We start from the raw sequence: 25,565 nt of genomic DNA, 5'->3' as shown, positions 1-25,565 counted from the left end.
ACTCCATAGCCTGACACCCATGAATCGGCCCTGCTTATCTTCCAGCCTCTTCTTCCACCAATAGCTGATCTGGACTCTACGTTTCAGTCTTATTGAACTTAGGCACATTGATGAATATGCCACGCCCTTGTGCTCTGCAGCTTTGCTTAAAATTCTGAAATTCTTTTCCTCCACCTCCACACACGGCCAAAGTAAGAGTTTAGATTTGGGAGTAAAACATTTGGGTGAATCTCTACCTGCTGCTTCCTAGCTATGTACATTTTTTAACCTCTTTAAGCCTCCGTTTCTCATCTGTTAAGTGGAGAACATAGTAGTGGCTACCTCACAGGTACTGTGGCATGAATGATCCACACTACAGCACTTACCTCAGTTCCGGGCACTCAGTAAGCATTTGGAACGTGTCAGTTAGTACTACTAGGAGGAGTATAGCTAATTCCTACTCTCCCTTTAAGATTTAGCTCAGGTTTTAACCTTTATTGCCTCATTCTGCAAAAAATCTGGACTAAGTGCCTTAGGCTTTCTGTCACTTGTCCATCTCTGCCAGAAACCATGAATTCCTAAGAGACGGAAAACATGTCTTAACTCATTTTTTATTTCAAGAGTCTAGCTTAGAGCCTAGAATATAGTAGGCTTCTAAGAAATGTTTGTTGAAAGAAGAAATCAGTGAGATCAGTGTTTTCTTTTTAAAATGACACTTTAAATATTACATTTCTTGCCTCATCAGTTTTAACAAATATATTCAAAATGTGTGGCATATATACTACAGCTCTACTCATAATCAAGAGAGGCTTGATAAGCAGCTGTTTATGACCAAGACGTTTATTAAGGCACGGGTTTCCTAATGGGTTTCCAGGATAAAGCTGAACAAACAGCAGGCCCAATGCATATTGTAAAAGACTCCAGGAAAATATTTCTCATTATCTTGTCTGAAGTCACCTGTGAGCTTTATTTACCGCAGTGCTATCCAACACACCTGAAGGTCAGTGCGTCCTCTAAGCACAGCTCTATACACCGAAAATACCTGCAGCTCAACCCCATCATGTGCAGCTGATGCCTGAGTCTATCCCAAGAAAGCCTCACCCTATTAGTTTTGCCACAGTCGGATCCCTGTGGCAGGTGAAGGATGGAAAAAAAAAAAGGCATAAAATTCCACACTCTGGTCCACAAGAGGATGCTCACCGCTACAGCTCAGGCACCTGCCCTCTTCATCCCATCACCCCCAAACTGTCAGGGCACCAACTAAAGGTGAGAGGTAGGGAGGAGGAACAAGGAAATGTTCTAAACACTTCTCTTTCCTGAAAAGAAGTGCTGGGTTTTCTGAAGCATTTGAAAACAATCACCACAATTATCTGTTCTCTAGGAAGTGGGAAATAGGCATTCCTTCAGCATATGTTTATTGAACACCTAATAAGCATCTGACACTTGCCACACACAGGCCTGACAATTCCTGCATTCTCTCCAGACCACATCTTACCTATTGCCTTGATTCAGAGGAGATGAACTGTGATAGGAAGGCAGCTATGGCCCTGGGCTGTTACCAGCTCATTCACGCTTTGGTTAAGGTTTGACATAAATACGACTGGCTCCTCCTGTAATGAGCTCTATTCGGCCAGGGCTTTGGCTCTTGGAAGCTAATGCAAGGTCTCAGTAGCTGAGCTGTAGTTTTCATGGCCATCATTCCTTGGGTTGCTAAACTGTCTACATTGCTTAGTCCTGCTGATTAGGCTTAGAAGGTACTTTATTTTTAAATTATTTTTAAAATCATTTATTTTAAAAATCACTGAGACCAACTCGATCCTGAAGAATCTGTACAAAGGCCCACATGAAAACGGACTCCTGAAACTTTCTTGTTGTTACAACCAGTCTGGACAAGTGGCTTGCTTGGTCACTCTTACTGATCTCCATTCCTACCAAAGTACTAATGTTTACTTCTCATTCTTAAGAGACTCACTGTTGTAACTGTGTATGTGAGTCACTTCATACGGTTCCATATTCCATTTACTCACTCTGTGTATGCATGTCTTATAGCAAAGGGGTTTAACTGGTTGCTTACACATAAAGCATGGGTTCTTTGGTCTGTATGTCTTAGATCTCCTGTATTGTGCCTTGTGCAGCTTGACAATCAGAAACTTGTAAATGCTTCCTTTAGATGACATAATGAGTCTACCTCTGAATGGACCTGCATCACTAAGTCTGTCCCAGGAAAAGATATTCCTGCAGGGATAGGCCCTTTGCTCCTATTTCTTTATGCCCAACAACAGGCACGTAGCATAGGGAAGAGAAAACATGAGCAATATACCTTGGGACTAGGCCCAGCTTTGCTAATAACTAGGTGTATGCCTTTGAATTAGACTTTTTATTTGTATCCTGAGCCAGTTTTGTTATCTGTAAAATGAGTGGCTAGATGTAGGCTTTAATTCCATGAGAGTAAAGACAATGCCTATCTTGTTTATGGGCCCCATATGGCACAAACTGTTTGCCGAATGAACTGCAGAAATAAATAAAGATGGCTTTAATAATCCCTTTGATTCTAACATTCTCTGATTCAATGACTTCTTTTCTACTGTTAAGTGCTCAGAGCAGACCCAACATTGTCTCTGGATGCTGAAGTTGACATTGCTAGCCTCCAAGCTTCAGCTCTTAATCTATGACATAAAAAGTATACTGCTTACTACAACATACTTCACTGACAATCAGACTGTTTTCAAAATAGCTCCAGGTATCACTAAGGTGCAGTCAACTACATTTTGGTGTTAAGGGTTTGGACAAGAGTTCTAGTGGCCCCAGTCTGTTTTCTAAGTTTTCATAAAACTCCTGAAATTGCAGCAAAATTTTATGTTTAAGACTAGGTGCGTTTCTCTGGGGAGCGAGACTGTAGGAATCATCACATTCTCAGGAAAAAGGATTAAGAACGATGATAAATCTGTGGTCATGTGTAAGAACCGGCCCAGACTCTATGCGCCAAAAGCAGCAGCACCTGTGGATGCAGGTGCCCGTGCAGCCTTTGAGAGGGAAGACAAGAGGGTGTTTGGCCGCCAGAAGAAAGTACTTAGAAAGGTCTAAGAAATCTTGAGAGGGGCTGTATCGGCCGGCGGCCTCGGGTTTACCTGGAGCACCCCTGTAACTCCATTCCTCTCAGGCTCTCCACCTTGGCCTCTGAGTCATGAGCATCTTCGTTCACATCTACCTCCTCCTCCCCGTCACCGTCGTCGTCGTCAAACGGAAAGCTCTTGTGGCCGAGGGGAGACAACAGCGACATGGTGGAATAGCCGCAGCTCAGCGGCGGCGACAGCGAGCACACCTCCACCGCCTCTAGCCCCTGACCCCGGGCGCCCGCCATGAGGACGGAGAAGGAGCCCGAGGAGGGCCGAGGCCTGGACCTGCAGTCGGCCAAGAACCGGGAGTCGGGAAGGGGCAAAACAACCCCCCACCGCCCCACAGCCCTCATGGAGCCCGCCAAGTTCAAACCGGCAGGGCTGCGGCGGCGGGGACGTGCTCTCCCAGCAGGCCCCGCGCGCGGCGGCGCGGCCAATCCGGGCGGGCGCTGACTTTGCGTTGCCATGGCGACGCATGGAGGCCGCCTGGGCTTTGTCCAGCCCTGTAGAAGGTGGCTTCCGGCGCCCTGCAGGCTCTTGGCAGCCCTCCCTCCTCCCTGGCCTGGACCTGCGCTGCTTCTTCTGACTTAAACCCGCGCTCCGCTCACGGATAAGGTCCCGCTCCCGGCTGACAGCTTGGAGGGCCCGTCCCTTGTTTGCTGTGGTTCATTCGGTACAGGAAATGTGCTATCACTGAGTAAGGCAGATATTTTGAGGGGGAAAAGCAGGAGCGAAAACTAACCCCGTATCATTACAAGGTCAGGGTTACAAGGATCAGCCGTGATTTCTCTCAGCACACGGCCACACACGGCCGTATTTTAGGGGGTGGGGGGCGAACATTATCCAAGTTTAGAGGTGTATCTGAAAATGCACTTTTGGTACAATCTTTCATTGTTTTTGGTAGCCCTTCGTCTGCCTAGCCTCTTACAGGAACTCGTTTGTTTAGTGCATGTGAACATCGGGGCCTTTCTGAAGGCTCTAGTGTACTACGGTCTGTGCTAAGCACTGGAGATATATAAAATACAAGACTTGCCGTTACAAGCCGTTACAAGCTCCTCATTCTTTTGTGGTGAAGAGTCATACCGTTAAAATATTCTGTTATATGCATTTTGTGAGGAATGAAAACATTTTGTGGGACTTCAGAAGGAGTACTCTCCTCAGGGATTGGGGATGGGGATGAAGGTGGTAAGGAAGAGGTGATAGATACTAAAGCTGGTTCCTTTATTCATGCTGACAGAACTGTGTACACTTCTAAGTAAATGGGCTTTATCCAGCTCATAATGCATATTGCTGTAGAAATATCACACAATGAAAACTGACAATGGCTAAAACAGCACACAGGATTTGTCATTGACCAAAGAGTGATATGAAATCTTCAATGAAATTTAGATCTGCAAAATTTGACACCAAAGAATTACAGTAGAAATAATAGTAACTAAGGGCAATCCAGAAGACAGAAGCTATGGTTAATAAAATATGACATGGTTAAAACTATTTAAATGGAATGTAAGTTTTGTTAAAATTTTCAGTAAAAACAATGAAAATGGAAGAAAACTAGAGCAATTTAAATGAGTGATAGAATTGATGGAGGAATAAAATGGCTTGAGTTTTCATTCTGTATCCCAATTACTTAATATTGGTGTATCTGGTTAAAACCTTTTTAGGAGAGCATCTCTCGAATCAGTAACAACAGCATCACCCTGGGCCGCTTTAGGGCTTCATAAGGGGGTAAACTTGAGAAGCTATTCCCAACAAACATCACCCCACATTACTGAAGCATAGTAGGGAAAAAAAACACCAAGTTTTAGTATGTAAGAGACCTGTATTTGAATCCGTGGTTTTCCTCTTATTTGCTAGTTTTCCCTAAACAAGCTGTTTTGCCTTTCCAAGTTCTGACTCACTCCTCTGTAAAATAGGGAAATAATCTATCTCCCAGTCATATTTTATTCTCAAAGCTTCTAGCACAGGACCAAACAAGAGAAAATGGTAAATGGTAACTTGTATCATTTAAACTCCAAAACTGTTCCACTGTAACCTCTTGCTATGGGATCTAAAATGTTTTAAACAAATTATGCCCTTGATGCCTCAGAATCATCATCATGACCAACTACTGCATTATGCTGTAACAATCCTGGAGCTAAGAGGCTAAGAGCTGCTGGTGCTGGTGCTTGAACATAATCAAGTCCTGTGGTCTCCTTTCTTACAGCGCCTTTTCATTACTGGGACAGAAACCATAATCAAGTTTGGTTGCATTATATAAAATGTATAAATAAGCTCGAAAGAGGGCCTCTCCCCTTAAGTTTCAGGGTATTAACTTAGTAACTTCTCTTCTTACTACTCATTTATTTTCACTTTCACGCTATATTTGAGATAATTCCTATTTTTTGCTGGCTTTGTAAACTTGTGTAAGTGAAGAGTGACCCTTGCTTGAAAATCTCTGTTTCAAAAATAACATCATTATCAGTGAGTCCTATTGCAATATATGACACAATTTAAAAAAATGTATCCCTGGACATATTGAAATATTTTCAGATGAAACAATTAGTTTTAGGTTTGCTTCAAAATAATCCAAGGAGCAGAGGGATTAGAGAAGGTGAGTGAATGGGATGAAGGGGAAACAAGATTTACCATGTGCTGTTGACAGCTGCCAAAGCTGGATGTTGGGTATGGGCAGTAAGGGCCTAGGGCATGGGAGGAGGGGTAATTATAGTATTCTACTTTTGGTTATGGGAATTCCAAACATATACTGAAGTTTAAAACAAACAAAAACAAAAAACATCTCAAATTAAGGGGAACTGGGTGCTGGTTTGGGTTCTAATTTGCTGTATGTGTCAGGTATTCACTTAAATTTCATTAGGCCCTCTATTTTCCCATCTGTAAAATGAAGTCTTGATGACTGTGAATACTGAATTATTTCTAAGCACAACAGACCCTTCTTATCCACAGGGGATATGTCCCAAGACCCTCAGTGGACGCCTGAAACTGTAGATAGTACCAAACCCTATGTATACTATGTTTTTTTCCCCATACAGTTTAATTTATAAATTAGGCATAGTATGAGAATATCTGAATTGCCAGCATCACTATTCTCATGCTTTGGGGCCATTATTAAGTAAAATAAGGGTTCCTTGAACACAAGCACTGAGATAGTCAGAGACAGCTACTAAGTGACTAACAGGCAGGATATACTGCACAAAGGGATGATTCGTTTCAGAGTAGAACAGCGCAAGATTTCATCACACTACTCAGAAGGGTGTGCAATTTAAAACTTATGAATTTTTTATATCTAGAATTTTCCATTTAATATTTTTGGACTGCGGTTGACTACAGGCAACTAAAACTATGGAAAGTGAAACCTCAGATAAGGGAAGAAAGGGAGGACCACTGCATTTGAGCAATTGGCTACAACTGGAATCATGCAGTTTTTAAAATAATTTGCTTTTAAATAAGATCCAATTGATGGTATCCTCTTAAATTTCACAGTTTGTTTTCCGTGAGTATGGTTCAGACTTAAGATAGAATAAAACCTCACTTCTAAATTTCAGCAAAGTGTTCTCTCAACATTTCTTCTAATACTCTTAAAAATATTTTACTTCAATTTGCTTAGTTTAACACTAAGCAAATTCATTAATATATCAGTATAAATTAAGGCAAAATAGATTGCTTTCCAGAAACTTTAATAATTAAACACACTGCATACAATATTGTATTTCCTGCCATATGTATAGCACAGTTTACCACCATATTTTAGATATCTGCTATTCTATTTTTTAAATGAATGCAATGAAAGTACTCAGTAACATGACTTTTGAAAAGAAAAAACTTTTAGCTAGATGTTTTTACCAAGTTATGATTTAATATTTATCAGATGTGTAAATATACAAACATGATAGCAATTTTAAAAACTTGTGAATAGTTGGCCTTACAAAATTACAACACACTGTAAATAAATCCCTCCCACATTTTATACAAACTACATGATTTTGATATACAAAGATTCTGTTTTTATTACACTGACAATATACAACCAAGACTATTTACAATGCAAAAAGTATATAAACCACAATTTAACATTCTGCTACTGGCAGCCACTATAGTTTAGGAGGTAGCTTTAATTAAATGAAATGAACAGAAGCCACATTTCCCAACTTGTGTTCTAAAAATAATTTACATAAGATAAAAATTCATTATATGCACATTATATACAGTTTAATTTTTAAACTGCAATCTAGCTTAATGTCTTTTAGTATCTCCTGAACAACTAATATGGCAGTGGGTTTGCTACTGATTTAGCATATTGTTCAAAAAACGTATTGAACCTTTATAACTTTAAGACTCCACATAGTGAACATGTCAGAAGTCCACAGGTGAGCATCAAGTAAAATTTTTGATTTTTAAAGATATACGCCTAAGCTTTATGCCTTTTATTTTCTCCTTAGTGACATATTTGGCTTGTCAGGCCTAAGCTTTATGCCTTTTTTTTTTCCTTGGTGACATATTTGGCTTGTCTCACAAGAACACCGTTCCTGAGCTGTTGCACAGGCTCTTGTAAATCAAAGTAAGGGGGAAAATGTATGGCAGCTTCCATATAATAGTATAGGTTCAGGAGAATCCAGCTCACTAATAAATGTAAGTGCTTTGTGTCATAATTACTCCCAATTTCTTCCAACTAAATGAAATCACTTGCCACAGTTTACTTTCTGTATAATTTAAACTATAGGTAGATCACAGACCAACAAAACTGGAAAATACTGATAGCTCCAAGGATATTAGGACGTGTTTTATCAATGAGAACATTACACGGAGCTATCGAATCCCTCAGATACTATTAAAGTCCCATGTAAGTAGTTTAGCCAAATCTACTAATTCACACAGCAATGAGCCCTTTACTTTTTCCTAACAGTGTGATCACAAAACACTGAAGAAAAAATTGCTGTGATTGAAACAAAGCAGTGTATAATGACTGAAAACAAATGTGTTCGGTTATTCTTTTAAAATCTAACAGTTGTTAATATTGTTTTAAAAACATCTTCAGGTTTTAGATTTAAATCTCTTAAACAATCTCTATTATGTCAGAGATGGATTAGACAATGCCAGACGATGATGCCTACATGCACTCTCAGAGTCCTATCTGGGAAACAATCCCTTTTTTTGGCCCTGCAGTAAGTTGTCCTGAGATTAATGATGAAACATTAGGTAAAATTAGCAAGACTTTTTCTTCAATTATACAAAATCACCATTTAAAATATTCTTAAAAAAATATTAACAGCTGTTCTTTATCTTGTGCTTAATTCAGAAATAGGTATAAATTTGCTTCTTATGGATCAGAAAAACCTAACGCTATATTGCTATGATATACATAGAATCTTTTTCAAGTTATACATTTGTTTCAAATAGACTACACATTGCTTGGACACTGCATTTTTTCATCCATTGATAGTTTAGGCACTTGTTCTTTGCAAAGGTCTGGTTTAAGAAATAAACTGCCGCCTTTCTCCTTCTTCTAAGTGACACCAGGCAGTGATCACAGAAGTGCTTCCCAGATGAGAGATCAGACTAGGGTTCATTCTATAAACACTGTGATTTGGGTTGATGGGGGAAACAGTCACAAACACACTGATTCAGTCTTTAACTCTTGGGAGATTGTAAGCATAGCGCACCAAAGGGAATCCTCGACTCTGATAGAAGCAGGCTCGTCCACAGGCCTGCACCTGGTCAGAACTGTCCGAGACAAAGGAATCTTCTTCATCTGCGTAGTCAGAATGGGCAGACTGCGTGCCACAGTCGGACCAATAGCCGTCCGGTCTTTGGCAAGAACCCACTGCCAAGGCAGGACAGCTGTGTGATTTTATTAAGTGTTTGCAGGACACTGGCTTGGTCAACAGAAAGGATTCACAGCAGTCACACACAGTCAGGTTACCCTGCAAGTGTGAGTACATGCCGCAGTCATAGTAGAAATCCTGTTCCACACAACCAGCTTGGCTGCTGACGGAAACCGACATGGATCCGTTTTTCTTGGTAATATGTCGCTTCAGTAACTTCCAGTCTTCTTTAAACTTTGGGTTGAAGAAGACATACAGGACTGGATTCAGGCAAGCAGGCAATGGGAAAAATATCAGAGTAACAGACTTCATTATTTCGGGGCTGATAGAGATGGCAGTGATCAATGGCGCAAACGAGAAAAAGGCTACGGGGCAGAAAAAGATGCAGTTGGTGAAGATGAGCCAGGCAACATGCTTAATCATGCTAGAATGTGAGTTCTCTGAAAGGTCTTCTTTTTCCAAGTTGCAGTAGAGTTTAGTGTAAATGATGGCCATTAATAAAAATGCTAGTGAGTTTAACAGCACTAAGGTTACGGTAAATCCCAATGATGGGGTCTCTCCTGTGGGAAATGGCAAGCACAGAGGTGATGCAGAATATTCCCCTCTGTGGAAAAGGGGAAAACAGCCTGCTACTGCCGCACCCAGAAGAGCAAACAGGGCAGCAATCCGGAACTGTCTGAGATGATTGCTTTTCCCATTTTTCATTATATCTTTTGCAGATAAGCTTCTTTCGACGGCTGCTAACATTAATAAAAATATGGCACTCTCTGAGGAGAAAACGGCAAGAAACCCAGCTATTTTGCAGCCACTGCCAATCTCCCACCAAATGCCAAATTCGGCAAATCGGCCCCAGGACACAGCATCCAGGAAAGTTAAGATGCCGGTATAGGCTCCCATGAATAAGTTAGATACAGAAATCAAGCCTATGAACAGTTTGGAGGAAGGCAGTGATGTACAAGATGCAAATGTTGTTAAAATGACAAGCAGGTTGAAAAGCAATGCAACCAAGAAAATGAACCACACAGTAAGACGGATCATCCAGCTTCCCAGTAAATGTTCACAGGGCTTAAAAGCACCTAAAATGAGAGAGAGAAAAGACAACTTATAAAAGACCATATTCCATATGATATGGCTTGAGAGAGAAACTAGAATAATTAATCTACTACAAATTGAACTGATCCCAATTGAAAAGATTACCGTTTCTTTGATATTTTAGTCATTGGACTGGGCTATTTAAAAATTTAATGTTATTTTAATATATATTTATTTCATTTCTTTTATTAACTATTGGGCAAACCATACAATGATATTTAAAAGAAAATTTTCACTTTTTCTTATACCTAAGTTAATATACATAGCACAGTGTCTAGTACCTGAAAGGTACTTCATAAACTGAGGGCTTGCAATCAGATATACTGGAGTTTGAGTTTGGGGTTCATAACTTGCTGCTCTTACTTGAGAGGGCAACTTAAACCTCTAAGAATTTCATTTTCTCACTTGTGGATAATAACACCTATTTCACAGCGTTGTGTAGCTTAAGTAAAATTACATACACAAGGTACTTAAGCGAGCTACTGGGTACATAGTTGTACTTCAGTAAATGTCAGGTCCTTTCCTTCTTCCTTCCTAGTTCCTAATATACTTTATACTAATTGTATATTATATGTATGTGTAATACATATATTTTTTACACATTTCTTATAGCTTTCAAAAGCAATCTGATGAAGCAGGTTAAGATAGGTATAATTATCCCCATTTTTCATCCAGAGAAACTGAGATTTCAAAGTGTTTGGTTGACCTGACAGAGGTCATTCAGACAGTATGAGAGCCAAATCAATGTTACACTAGTTAACACCAATGTTAACTAGTAATGTAAAACTATGTCCAATAAAACCCTACATAACAAACTAGGATTTCAAGAACTAATTTAGTAGCTGAGCTGTATGTTCTAGCAACTGACTGGCATGCTAGTTATGTCCCAAATGACAACTGTTTTATTTAAAAGTTAGAGAAAACAGGGAGATCAGCTCGGTGCTTTGTGTCCACCTAGAGGGGTGGGATAGGGAGGGTGGGAGGGAGACGCAAGAGGGAGGAGATATGGGGATATATGTTTATGTATAGCTGATTCACTTTGTTATACAGCAGAAACTAACACAACATTGTAAAGCAATTATACTCCAATACAGATGTTAAAAAAAAATAATATTTAAAAAATAAAAGTTAGTGAAGAAAAACAGAATTTTGTCTACAGAGCATAAGAAAACTATGTACTGCAACTGCCCAAAAGACACGTTCTAATTTATGTTTCTGGATTGTCCTGAAGTTTGATACATCCCATAAAGCAACTTAATCACTGAGATATTCACAGACCTAACAAACCAGCTCTGCACCATTTATATGGATCTCACTCAAGAAACTGCAAAAAAAAATTTTTTTTTCTAATTAATTTTTTTATTCCCCCGTCAGGGAAGTGTTAAGAGGAACCTTTCACCTTTATCTCTATATCTGAACTCTTCCTTCTGCAAGGAACAAGGAGTAGCTAATCTGACCTGGGAGAACAGGACACCCTTTGGAAAGTGTCTGATTAGTGGGTGGAATTACTTTCCCTCAAAAGCCTGGGAAGCTGGCTCCACCCAGTCTGTCTTTGGAAACCTGCTGCTTCCTCAAGTTTTAAAAGAAGGTTCCTGCTCTCCACTTCCTGCTTCTGTGTCAGCACATGGCTGTCTCTGTGTTACTACAAGTGAGTGGAGTGGAGGAAGCAGACCTGCACTTCACTCCTATTGCCACATGGGGAGATAAGCTCAGACCAACTTTCCTTCTGGTTGACCCCCAAGGTTTAAAATCAGTGTGGAAGAAATGGAATCTCTGCATATTCAGTTTACACTCCTCTTTAATAAAGACGTTCCCTTCCTTATGTACATTCTCCAACACAAGAACCCCAGCAGGGCAAGTGACCCCTTAATTTCTACCAGTCAATACAGAAACTAAATAACTGCATAGACATAAATGATTCTTGTTAATCCCATTCACTCAGCTGATCACTTTAAGATTATTCTCTATACCAGGCACTGTGCTAAGTATTAAAAGAACACATACACAGCCTCTGAGGAAGCTCACAATTCAGTAGTAATCATTAAAGAATCCATAATATTTACGATTCTGAGTTATAAAATTAATGTCCAGATCATCCTGTGATCATATTAAAGAGGAATCTACTTCATAGCACACAATTTAGCCATTATTTAAATTTTTCTTTAACAGTAAAATTCTAAATCCATCTTCTCTGATAGATTAGGCAGAATACAGTCATGACCAATACGTGGTGTCAATTTAATAACTTTCCCAAGTCTACTGAAGTTCAGTGAAATAAAACAGAAAGAAACGTAATGGCAACCTGCTTGTTGCAACTAGACAAAGCCTGTGCACGGCAACGAAGACCCAATGCAGGCAAAATAAACAAACAAATAAATAAATTTTTTAAAAGTAATGGCAAGGTTTCATGAAAAAAAAAAAAGGATAACACTAAAAATCCTTACAGACCAGTAAGAACTGGACCTAGGGTTAAAGTTGCATGAAGAAAGAGCCTCTCCATCCTCAACGTGCACAACTCTCGTCTGGGGAGCTTGTTAAAGATTCTGAGTCACTGGGTCTGGGCCTGAGATTCTGCAAGAGATGGCTAAGCTCCTTGTATACAGACCACACATTGAGTCAGGCCTTATGAAACCATCTAGTCGCACTCCTGTTACAGAAATCACATCTATCCCTGGAAGTTTTAGGTATATTTGCCTAGTGTTTGTTTAAAGCGAGAAACTGCAGTCAAATGTGTTAGGCTTACCTGTCGAGGGTGTACAGTGGATAATGATTTGACTGTGCTCCTCCTTTTCAGCACTGCTGGTGACAACTGCTAGGTCAGTGGGACCTGAATATATAACACAAACTGTTTAATTCAAGGTTCAGGCACTTCAAAAGACCCATCTTTTCCTGCAGTCTTCTCTCTTGTACATGATGTAAGTTCAGCTTGCACCAGGCTTAATAACATATTAAAGATGTCAGGAACACAGTACACAAAAGCCATTTTTCTCCACAGATTTCACATTGATCCTTTGCAAACTGATTACAATAACAGAGACTTTGATTAATGCTGTGTTCTATTTTCAAAAGTTCATGCACTTGCCTTTATCCTTTGCCACACTGTGATCTTGGAGGCTGTTATCTTCTATGCTTGAATGTGCATAAGAGTCACAACCCCAAAATGCACAACACTGATAAGCATATGGTACAGATAAAGACCTGAAAAAAATGGCAAAATCTATACTGAAATACCAACTTCACAGACATGCTTTTGTTCTGTAAAAAGTAAATACTTTAAGCTGGTCATTATCCGCTCTGGACTTAGTTTCCTCATCTGTTAAAAAGCTCTGGTATCAGATGACACCATGAGTTTCTCCATTTATATAAGGTATGCTTTTAAAAACAATTTGAATCAAGACATCTTTAAAATTTAATAGCAATACTGCAATTTAAAGTAAAATCTTATCAGACTCCTTTTATAAATGAATTAACCACACCCAATTTATCATATGAAACTGGTAGTTTCATTTAAAATTAATGTCCCAGGTCATCTGTGACTTTACACCATTAAATGAATTCACTTTGTTCATATAAGTATAATGAAAATATTTATTCTCTTCTCCCATAATAATATTCCCAAACCCTCTCTCTACTATATCTAGTAAGGTCCCCTCTCTAACTCTAATATCTCTGTAAAGTATTATCACATTGTGTCAACTTTCTGTAGGTTCACATGTGCTTTCTGCAATCTTGTTGCAAATGACAAATCCCACTATATACAAAACCATTCTGATGAAGGGCTAGATTATCTCTTTGACAGCAACATGGTCTGCAATTCACGTCCTCAACAACTATGGACTAATGCTCATGTTCTATTTTTTTCCAAGTTTGTGAGGACTGAGGTTGAAAATACTCTTAAATGATAGCCTCCCAGAAAATCTGGGAACCACAGCAAAAAAAAAAAAAAAAAAAAAACCCAGGACACTCTATAATCTGGAGGTTTACCAAAACTTCCACAAAAAAGAAAAATAAGCAAAAACACACCTGAGATTAACAAAGTCTTTTGCTGCTAAGGCTTCTTTCAGCTTGAAGTTGCCCACAAGTTTCAGCTGATTTAGTCCATTTAGGCCTTCCGTTGGAAATGAAGTTAATTCATTGAAACTTATATCTCTAAAATGTGAATAAGACTTCAAATTAACTCCTAAGACACAAATCTGTACATGCATTAACATCACAAGTCTCAGAGTTCTAAGAGGAAGTTTAGGTGTGCGAAAACCATTTCAGAAGCTGCCACTACATCATAGCAGGTTAGCATTTATACAAGGGAACACTAAAAAGAGAAAATGATTTGGGTAGGACAATGCTAAAACACAAGTTTCTGCAGACTATTCACTACTTTCATGATATTGCTGCATGAAACTTACAGGTTAGTTATTGACCCAAGCTTGGCAAAAGCTCTGTCGTGAATTTCATGGATCAGGTTTCTACTCAGATCTCTGCAATTATAAAAATAAAGTGTTACTCTTTTGAAATAAATTCCAAATGCAGACTACACTTTAGAATCTGCTGTAGTCACAATATCCCTGATAAGATAACAAAGATCTTTAATCTTGTTCAACAACATTTTTAATGTTTATGTTAAAGTCCTTCCCTTCACAGCCAAATATTTCTTGGAATGTGTTCCAGGGAGCAGTAATTCTAACTGGCATCTGTTTCAAACAGTTGTGAATTTTCTCCACCTTATCATTCTGATACTAGTTCAGAAATATAAATGATATGCTATAACTTCTGGTACTATTAACTAGGTGAGGAAAAGCACAGCTCCTGACAAAGCTGAAAATAAAAACAGGCTTCAGGTTATTTGCCTTCTCAAAGGTTAGTGATAAGGCCGTGAGGGAAGACAAATAATCAATATGCAAACAAGAGCATTCCAGAAGGGCTTCAGATATCATTCTTTCCCCAAGCAGGAAATAAAAACCATATCAACACCAGAGCCATATACTATATTCAGGAACACACCCTGAGGAATTCTGACATTACAGAATTAATAAAACAGAGACATAATCTGCAACCACACTTACATGGAGACTTAATGGAAATTTAAACATAGGTTAAATTCATTCCATGACACATCTCCTGGATAACAGAAAAATTCGACAGACTTGGTTCCAAATCATGAAAAGGCCAGCTAGCTTTTCATTGTTGTCACTTATCAGCGCTCTAGAAGTGATGGCAGCTGGGAGCCAGTCCCCTTCCCCACTACTGCCCAGACCCACAGGAAGCCTGTTAGCAACAAGGAAAGGTCCAGCAACCCAACTACCAATAAAGTATTTCTCTAGTAGACGCATGTTTAATTTCTTAATGGGGATCTACTGGAAAACATGATTTTAATATATGTAATTTCACTTCACTGTCAAGGTTTCAAATTCTTTTCTGTATAAAAAAAATTGTTCCCTATTTAGTGTATTGCGTCTTCCGCATTGCATGAAGGCCGTGACATGGTTTGTCTTAGTCATCTCTGTATTCCCAAGTGCTTAATAGAGTACCAGGCACAAATATGCACTCAAATACAAATCACTTTTTAAATGAGTGCTTCTACTGCATATTAGCTGTGTTTGCCATGATAGGTACCCCAGTGCAGGGGTCAGCAAACTTTTTCTGTAGAGGGCCAGATAGTAAATATCCTTCACCTCTGGGGGTCACACGGTCTCTACTGCAACTATTTGACTATCCCATAGTATGGTGAAAGCAGCTTTAGGCAATTCTTAAACAAAAAGTCAGGGCTGTGTTCTAATAAAACTTAATTTACAGAAACAGGAGGCACGCTGGATCTGACCCACAGGCTATAGTTTGCCCACTCAGCCCCTAACAAACTGACAAACTTCATTATTATGACTTGAAAACACACAAGGTGCGTTTCTCAAGCTATACACGTTATACTTTTTCACTCACAAATGGGCAATCTCATAACTTAGCAATCTCATAAATTAGCTAAGGTGAAAAAATGCTGAAAGGAAATTATTTATGAAGTACCATGTGGTAAAGTTTGAAAAACAATATTTATGCATAATAAATCCTATATTTAAGTATATCTACTAACATGGGAATTATAATGATACATTAATTTACAGTTTAACAAAAATTTTATTTGTCTCTAATAATCACAGAGGAACTTACAGAATCCTTAGGGATGTCAGGCCTTGAAAAGTATCTTCCTTTATTTGGTGGATCTGATTACGTTGCAAAGAACTAAAAAAAGAATAAGAATTAAAGATAAAAGAAAGAGAAAAAAAGCAAGAAAATATTTTCTATTTTGAAAAATAACATTTCTTAATTAAACTTTTTCTAAGTTTAAACATTCATTCATGAGTAACATTAATTGATCTTGTTGAAAGTAAAAGGAACTGTTGTTTCCTTGTCTAGAAGATGAAAGGGTTAGACTAATTGGTATTTCACCCAAAATTACACTGAGAGTTAAGGTACACTATCTAAATTCCTCACCAACTCCACATAGTAGTGACAGCAGGAAGACAACATAGTGAGAAAGGACCCAAGACGCAACCATACCAAGTACCACAGAAGGAAGGTCAGAGGAAGGAGGAGATAACATGGGAGTATAAGTTCCTCCCTTTCCTGACCTCTCAGTCAACTCCCACCAGAGCTGTCCTGTATAGCTACACTGTAGATATCCACATCTGGACCAGTTTTTTGTTTGGTTGGTTTTTCATATACACCACCCTCCTCCCATACCATCTCATAGAATGCCTGATAGACAGGTGCCCGATAAATGCTGGTCACATGAACACACCTGGTACCATTGGACATTTATTCATAGGAACACCTGATTATGTGAATTTCTAAGATCTTAATATGAAAGGCATTTATTTACAATAGGAAAGGCTCAATGAATTAACAATAGACCATAGAAAAAAGAGTAAGTCAAAGACCAACTTACATTTCTTCCAGAGCATGGCAACCATTAAAGCTGGGAAGGTCTTTTATATTGTTGTAAGATAAGTCCCTTAAAATAACGGAAATTAACAAATTAATTTTATCTTATCAGAATACTACATTATGAGAGCTGTACTCAGAAGCACTGAAAGCAGTGCTAAGATCTGTAATAAAGAGATACGGCTGAACAACAAAAGCAACTTTTTTTTTACCCAAGACACATAAGCTTTCTAGAGCACCTACCTCAGTGACAGAACAGGCTTAAGACTGGCAAACTTCAAGTACATAATGTTGAGTATAGACAATATAAAATATATTTTAAAACATTAAGAATATACAATAAATATGAAAAATACAGTGCAGAAAATATATAAAAATTATGTCCAAATGGTAGAGTTACGAGTTTTTTAATTCATATTTTTATAATATTGTTTATACCATAAATAATTTCTATGTTGTTATTGAATTTAAAAGCTGTAAGAGGAGTGTTATATGTACTCACATTTTAAAAAATATTTATAGTAAATAAAAAATTGGGACTAGTTAACTCTTAATCCCATGCAGTGTTTCCTCAGTGTTATCATTGTGTTTGATACTCCATGACACCATTTAACTACTTGCTTGATCAGTCAGTCATTTATTTTGTTACTATCTCTTGCCACTGAATACTTGTTAACAACTTAGTAACTTAATTGTTTGTTCTTGTGACAACTTTACATCCTTTATTTACTTTTAATTTCCAGGGCAGCTTAGAGATTTTGGAAAGCTCCATGCTTAATTGGTTCCTGATCCAAGAAAGACTGGGGCTCTTACTTGGGTTATGGATGAAAGAGCAGCATACAGACAGCTAACTCCCCTGGGGCAACTAGAATAAGGATGAGGAGTCAGGATAAAAAAAGAAATCAAGGAAGCGGGATACTAAAATTCCTGCTCATTTCCATGAAGGGAACCAATAAGAAATAATTATACCTTAATGTCACCTAATGAAAAGAGTTCATTAAAAATAAAACTCAACATGTGTGAAGTACATAAAACAAAGAAAGGCAGGAGAAGGGAAGAAGAATCCAACTTACAAAGTCCTAAGCATCTTCTGTTCTTGGCACAAATTACTGGATATGCTGCTTATCTTTGTACCGGTCAAGGTTCTATGGAAAAACATGGTCTAAGAAATGATTCAAGTTGAGATGGTAAACAAAATTCTATTCTCATATAGAAACATACATGCTCACATACTTGCATATGGACTAGAGTCTATGTGTCCCACTGCCTAACTACTCCCTAAAGTAAGGCACGTGGGAAGAAGAATGAACCCTTAATACCCATATTATTTTCATAGTAATGCAGAAGGGCTTGTGACACGAGAAGTTAATATTGTCCAGATGATAAGCTTGAGTTCTCATGTGGACCAACAGAAAAAAATGAATCCGTAGTCACAGCCTGACCACAAGTTCTGCAAGTTCTGTCACCCCCTCATACCCAAAACATTTGAAACCAGGATAGCATCCTGCCCCGCAAACCATGTTTCTATCTTTTCTTTCAATCAACGTGACTCAATGTTCTGAAACTTTCTTCCAATCCCTGTATGATCAGGCCACTCAAGATGGCTGTTCTCTTGCTCTCTGTATAGCCCCTGCCTGACCAGGGCCTGCTTTACCTACACCCTACTCACATGACTGACCTTCCTGCATACTTGCCCCAGACCCCAGCTAGTGATAGTTCTTATCAAAGGGTGGTGAGAGGCATGCCCCTCTGCTGGTTTCCCTGGTAACTAATTAGCCAACCTGATGTCAATTCCTATAACTGGCCATCTCCCCTTCCCCCCACCCCGGGAGCGAAGACTGCTGCCATGTCCTGCCTTCCGTGTACCAGCGGGGTGTCGCTCCAGGACCGTGCTTCAGACTTGTAAGCTCCCCCATCCATCAAACCACTGCTGTCTCTGTTGCTGACTCTGGGCTCTTTCTTCGGTCATGAAGCTGGACAAGTGCAGGTCTTATAGACCTGAGGGGTGCAGCCCAGCAATCCCCTCCCTTTCTACCTCCCCATCTGCAGTCAGTCACCAGTTCCTGTTCTTCCGTCTTCTGTAGGTCTCAGCATCTGACCCTCTCCATTTTTTCTGCTACTATGCAGATCAAGGGTGAAATGATGCAGAGAGGGGTAGAGGAATCTCAGGCCACATGGAGGAACTCCAGTGATGGATCGAAGACACAGAACTCTCATGGTTAAATGTGTTCATTTAGCCAAGTGGAGTATTCCCATGGCCCCCTCACCATTCTACCTCTAGTCTCTCTTCTTACCCTCCTCACGCCTCCTCCTCCAACATTTTCAACACCTCCAAACTGCCGTAAGAGTAGACTTTAAACTCCTTAGCTCAATGCTTCCCAACTTTTCTTACATCTTGGCACACACGAATGTTGTAACTTCTGCGGCACACTGTGGTAAGGCTCCTTGTGGCAGAGATCCTAACCACGGTCAGGCCCCACGTGGCTTCTGGAGGGCTGAGGTCATCAAGATCTTAGATGCACCTGCAGCCCATTCACAGGCCGCCCACTGAGAAGCTTTACCATAACCAAATGTTCAGTACTCAAGGTCTGTCACTTTAAAATTACAAGCCCAACAATTTTCCAGATTTCTCCATATCATTCCCCATTTGATTATAAACATGCAATTTTAGCTATATTTGATCATCTGTATGCCATACCTGAGTATATTTTCAGTATTCCCGGTTTTACTAAATCCTGCCTTTCTAAATAAAAGACCAGGTCTGGGAGACCTGACAGTATCCAATTTTGAAACATTTCACCTCTTCCATAAAGCCTTTTCTGATCGTCTACATCGATTGCTCCACTTCTGAACTCCTAAATCACTGCTTCTAATTTGGTACTTACTTACTGCCTTATAGTTTCAGTGACCTTTTCAGAACTTACCTCTCACATACTAGGCTATATACTCTACCTGAGTTGACTGACTCCAAACCCTATCCATCTCTATGCATGATATTCACAAACCAAGATTGTAGAAATCAACATTAACTCATCATCATCACCAAAAAGCACTGGCAACCTACTAGCAGGCCAGCGTGGTGTTATCTTTACACAGCCCTTCTTCAAAAGGCCACACTTACAGACTCTCCAGATGGGCAGTTCCAGTCAGATTGGGAAACCGCTGTACCATGCTTGCACCACGAATGACTCTTTAAGAAATTGGGAGATAAAAAGTAATTTAAAATAAAAATTTTCATAGATAATATTTTCATTTTATTTTTTAAACAGCTTACAATTACAGTACCACTATACCTAAAAAGATTAGTTTCATCTCTTGATTGGACCTGAAAGTGTGATAATTTTGACCAAGTGTTCACATAAATAAGAATCATCATAAATTTTCAAAATTGTCTTTTGGATTTCCACCCAAGAAAAAGAAAATAAAAGATTCTGCTGTCTGGAGCTACAATGATAAATTCTAGTTTTCCATTAAAGCAACTGTGTAAATATTCAGGTTTGTTTTTAAATTTCTATAATACTTACAAGGAATGCAGATCAGATAAATTGTGAAATGCTGAGTTCCCCACAAAAGATAGAGGATTATCATACAAATGTCTGTAAAAATAGCCAAAAAAGCAAAGTTTTCATATGTTCACAAGCACTCCAACACTAAATCTATGTTCACAAAGCTCATATATCTAAAAGCCTGAATTTCCACTCTTTATCCAGATGTTTGGCATTGTACAGACATTGCTTTACATGATTACATATTAAAAGAAAATTTCAAAACTACTTACATAGTTCTTAAGAGTGGATTACCATCAAATGCTCCATCAGGAATAACAGAAATAGAATTACTGTGAAATAACCTACAAAGATAGAAGAAAAATATTTTGAAATGTTTATCCCCTTGTGAAATAAGTTAAAACCTGAATATCTATTACTCTTCAGTAGGATGTAAAATATAACTGATAACAACTACATGAAAATTTCAAAAATGTGGGGAAATTGAATTTTTAATTCCATCTCATCTTTTTCAGGACCATACCTAATTCTTTTTAAACCCACTGCTTAACCTACTACCACTGCCAGGTTCCTTATATACATTTAGCTTGCTTCATCCTCAAAGAACTTTTGACTGCATGCATCACAGGTATTCTAACCCCAAAATCTCTCTCATTGTCACCTGCATTTAGTTTTTAAGAAATGCATCTCAGAATATTTGCTATCAACTCATGACACACGATCTCTGTTATGCCATGTGCATTCGTATCTCTGACCTTGACAAATCCAATATCTAAAATGCTCCCTCATCTCTTTGATTTATCTAAATATTTCCATTCTTTCAAGTCCAGTCAAATTCCTTCTCTTTGGTGATGTTTTTTTCCAATGACCCCAAGCCTCAGTGAGGTCTTTTTCTGGAATGATTTATTTATCCTATTCACTCAGCACTTATTTCCACCTAGAAACTGCTCTCTGTCTGTCGTATATGGTCAGCCTCCCCAGTGGGACTAAGACCACAGCTCCTATAAAGCAGAGACCATACCTTATGGCTTGCTTCACCAGAATCCAGCCCTATACAGTAATCTATGCTCAGAATTGTCCGTGCTAGCCAATATAATCCAATCTGTATGATTGTGTGTGCATGTGTGTGTGTGTGTGTGTACTATGATACATATAATGGAACAAAGATGTTCTAAAATCTCATTGTTGGAACATTAAATGGTGAGTTCTAGGGATATTAAGGCACAGATAGATCAAAGCAATACTCACAGCTCTTTTAGGCTGGGAAGGGCTTTAATTGCCTGAGGAAATTCCCCCAAATTATTATAGTTCAAGTCCCTAGAAAAAAATTGGAAAAATACATAAGAACATTGAAGGATGGTCACAATTTATAAGGTATTTTGGTACAAATTTTTTTTTTTTTTTAAATCACATCCTCTGGATGGTAATCTTTCTTTGACAACCAATCGCCAGTCCATTTAATTAAATGTACACCTTTTCTTAGATTACTGAATAGAAAAAAGAATCTTAATGCTTCTATGATGTTTTAAGTCAACAACTTTAAAAGTGCAAACAACTCTCAGAATCACATATTACGGGTGCATTAAATAAGCCAATCACCTCAATGGCAGTTCTCCATAAAATGGAATTTATTGACTATCATCTGTAAATGACAATAGCCTGAGACTGAGGTTTCTATTTTAGGTTTAGAGTAGCTTCCTGAACTTCTGGTATGAGGGTGGCTGACCTCGGCCCTAACATCAGCAGGATGACCTAAGTATGAATAAGGAGAAGGACCAGGACGGTTTCATACAACCACAGTCCTCAAGTGGGTTACAAATTGTTGAAAAAGTTCCATTAATTAGGAGAGGGAAAAGCCGTAGTGATCTGTACTTCTAAAAGTCTTAATTCTGAGTGTATTTTATTTTATTTATTTACTTTTTGGCCATGCCACAAGGCACGTGGGATCTTAGTTCCCCAACCAGGTATTGAACACTCATCCCTTGCACTGGAAGCGTGGAGTCTTAACCACTGGACAGTCAGGGAAGTCCCTCTGAGTGTATTTAAACTTTAATTTCTTTTAACCTAAAGAGAATGTAAGCATATGATCAGCGATTGATTTCAGAATGAGAGTAAATAAAATCAAAAGGCCAGCACCTTAGAGACCAATGTTGTTTTCCTTTTCTACATAGAAAAAAAATGGTAAATAAAAATTTAACTGGGAAGAAGAGGTTTAATTTTAATATAATTAGAATAATATATTGGAATAATACAAGGTTTAGGATCAGAAGACCCGCCCAGTCTTTTGTTCCACTGGTATTTACATACTTAGAATAGAACTGGGTTCGGCAGTATCTTCTTCAAGAGCTTCAACTTTCAAATATCCACTGATACTTACTATCTTTTAGTGGTTTAAACAGGAAAGTGAATTAATAGAGTACTAAAAGATTTTAAGTCTTCTCATTGACTGACAGTTAACCCAAAAATTCAATTAAACAAAATATTACAAACCCTAAGCATTCCAATCAGATGTTACGCACCCATCTAACTGGGACATTCTCTGAATCATTTACTATACCACGATGGCTAATATTATATGTCTCTGAATAAAGGCAACTAGTACAAACCAAAACAACAAAAATAAAGATCCTACTCTTGATTACACACAGCTGCACTATGTCTTTTGCTCATATCATGGTACAATGGACAGTTTTGAAACAGCCAGAATTCTCTAACACTTTAACAATAGAAACAACAACAAAAGTATCCTAAGCAAAATGGAAACCTTCATCACATTTAGCATATAAAAGCAGAGATGGTATTAAAACCCACTGTTAACAATTAGCAAGGCAACTGAGATGAGGGAGAAAACAAAGAAACAAAACAACTTTTCCAGTATTAATTTTATAAGGTTCAAAGTTCCAAAACTGCCTATCATACGAACAAAACCAAAGTTTTTGAAAAGGTGTACAGCTTGGCAGACTGAGCTGGTTTTACCACGTCCTTTTGTAAGAAATATCAATCTGGTGCGCCATTTTTAACCAGAAACCTAGATTCGTTTTCATGACTGTGTTATCTGAAGGCAAGACTTTAGTCATGTATTAAAGCAAATTAATAATGAGCTGAACTTAAGACCATTACTTTTTTTCCTTTTTCTGCAATGAAATGCAAATTTGCACTGTCAACTTCCCAAGTGTGATCATCCAAAATACGAATAAACTTACAAGGTCTCCAGGTTATCGAGTCCCTCGAAACAGTGTTGACCCAGGCTTTTAATTTTATTGTTATGAAGATGCCTATGGAAAAAAGCACCAAAATGACTTTTGCCTCACCCAGAAGTAACTATTATAATGTTTTACATGTCTAAATTGGTAGAGCTTAAAGGAATGGTGCAGCTAAACACTGCAACACTTGACTAATGGAAAACAAATAGCATTGGGTAGATATCTCTTGATAAATACTGCACAGACTCGGATTCACTGAACATAGGAGGCCAGCGGAAAAGGAACATATCTCTAGTGGAAGAGGAGTGCACACATGGAAGATTCTTAATTATTTACCCATATCCAAACAAAAGTTTTGGTGAGCTTTTAATTATACGAAGCAAAACTTTGATGAGTTCTCCTATGGGGAGGCAGGGGAAATGTCAGCTTACATCAGTGAGAATCAGTAACAGATTTTACAAGAAATGCCACTTTATTATGTCCAAGTTTTTGAAACAACAGAAAATCACATACTCTTTGAATAGACAGTAAAAACATGAAATATCACTGAAACTCATTTTCTATGGGCATCTCCAAAAGGATTTCCGCCTCTTTTAACACTGAATGCATTGCTGGGATACAAGTAAAAGCTGTACCAGTGTTTGCTGAATGACCCACTTTCTTCTCCTGACTACAAATGGCCATTTATTTTTGAGACATTCAACTGTTATCATCGAACGTTAATTTTTATAAAATTATCTTGTTTTGTATTTTTAAAAGTCAGCACATGTAACTTTGTAAAAAAGGCAGATCCCCCAAACACCAGCTCTCCAAGAAAATACTCCGTGAGGTACTTTCATACCAATTTGTCACAAGAACTCTGCTTTTGCCCCCAAATTAACACAAATATATAGTATTAAAAGGGGTGGATACTTACAGAACCACCAGGCTGGACAGGTTAGTAAATGCAAAATCCGGGATGCTGGAGATTTTGTTGAGAGCCAAGGTCAGCGCCTGCAGGGTCGGCAGATTGCTGAGGGGATGCACTGGCACCTCTGTCAAACTGTTGTCATCCAGCCACAGATGCCGTAACTGAGTGAGCCCCTCAAAACTGTCCTCAGGCACTGCGGTGATATGGTTGGCATCTAGACGCCTGACAGAGAAAAACAACCACCTTCAATAATGGATTCTAGTGGAATGAGTCAAGGCAAGTCACACAACTCTCAGGGTTCAAAAAAAAAAAATGGAGTTCTAAAAATGACCAAAGCCACAGCATCCCTTATTTCTTTAATTTCACTAGAAGTTTTCCTAAAATCTAACAATGTTTCCAAGACCAGCATATGGAACTCAGGTGTCTCCCTTCCTTCATAACAAAGGGATGCATACAAATCTGAATCCTTGGCTAAGCACAACTGTATGGCAGAATGATATATTAAAGAAAGAAAGAAACCCTCCGAGCTCAAGCGCGAATTTTACGTTGCAGAATGTACTTATCAAAAATATAGAAAAACAACAAGAAAAAACTAAGCTGACCAAATAATCTATTTTACTTACAGTTTTATAACTAATATTTGATATTAAATTTAATTGCTATTCTGACTTGGTACCAAAGGGGAAAGAGTAAGAACATACTTACAATTTTTTTCTACAGCAACAAACCATTTCAATAGATTCTCAACAATCCTTATTACCACCAGGCAATTTAAAATATAAGTGTCGGGCTTCCCCGGTGGCACAGTGGTTGAGAGTCCGCCTGCCGATGCAGGGGACACGGGTTCATGCCCCAGTCCAGGAAGATCCCACATGCCACGGAGCGGCTGGGCCCGGGAGCCATGGCCACTGAGCCTGCGCATCCGGAGCCTGTGCTCCGCAACAGGAGAGACCACAGCAGTGAGCGGCCCGCGTACCGCAAAAAAAAAAAAAAAAAAAAAAATATAT

At 38.6% G+C, this 25,565-nt stretch overlaps 2 protein-coding genes across 2 annotated transcripts in view; both read right to left on the bottom strand.

Annotated features, from left to right (window-relative positions):
- CCDC34 (coiled-coil domain containing 34) overlaps nucleotides 1-3,562 on the bottom strand; it is a 48,274-nt gene extending 44,712 nt beyond the window's left edge. Inside the window, exon 1 of the mRNA XM_060157744.1 lies at nucleotides 3,108-3,562. Within this exon, the coding sequence (XP_060013727.1) occupies nucleotides 3,108-3,562 (455 nt within the window). The remainder of the gene's footprint in view (nucleotides 1-3,107) is intronic.
- A 3,367-nt stretch (nucleotides 3,563-6,929) lies between these two features.
- The window catches only part of LGR4 (leucine rich repeat containing G protein-coupled receptor 4), a 96,587-nt gene continuing 77,951 nt past the window's right edge, over nucleotides 6,930-25,565 (bottom strand). Inside the window, exons 5-18 of the mRNA XM_060159494.1 lie at nucleotides 24,565-24,780; nucleotides 23,649-23,720; nucleotides 21,694-21,762; nucleotides 20,718-20,789; nucleotides 20,464-20,535; nucleotides 20,061-20,129; nucleotides 18,013-18,084; nucleotides 16,944-17,009; nucleotides 16,166-16,237; nucleotides 14,413-14,484; nucleotides 14,033-14,158; nucleotides 13,092-13,207; nucleotides 12,753-12,836; nucleotides 6,930-9,993 (exon numbers count right to left, since the gene is read on the bottom strand). Of these exons, the coding sequence (XP_060015477.1) occupies nucleotides 8,717-9,993; nucleotides 12,753-12,836; nucleotides 13,092-13,207; nucleotides 14,033-14,158; nucleotides 14,413-14,484; nucleotides 16,166-16,237; nucleotides 16,944-17,009; nucleotides 18,013-18,084; nucleotides 20,061-20,129; nucleotides 20,464-20,535; nucleotides 20,718-20,789; nucleotides 21,694-21,762; nucleotides 23,649-23,720; nucleotides 24,565-24,780 (2,455 nt within the window). The 3' untranslated portion in view covers nucleotides 6,930-8,716. The remainder of the gene's footprint in view (nucleotides 9,994-12,752; nucleotides 12,837-13,091; nucleotides 13,208-14,032; nucleotides 14,159-14,412; nucleotides 14,485-16,165; nucleotides 16,238-16,943; nucleotides 17,010-18,012; nucleotides 18,085-20,060; nucleotides 20,130-20,463; nucleotides 20,536-20,717; nucleotides 20,790-21,693; nucleotides 21,763-23,648; nucleotides 23,721-24,564; nucleotides 24,781-25,565) is intronic.

This window comes from Lagenorhynchus albirostris, chromosome 9 (assembly GCF_949774975.1).
Source record: "Lagenorhynchus albirostris chromosome 9, mLagAlb1.1, whole genome shotgun sequence".
Classification (NCBI taxonomy): Eukaryota; Metazoa; Chordata; class Mammalia; order Artiodactyla; family Delphinidae; genus Lagenorhynchus; species Lagenorhynchus albirostris.
The sequence above is the reverse complement of the archived record's forward strand: the minus strand, read 5'-3'. Positions and strand labels throughout refer to the sequence as shown.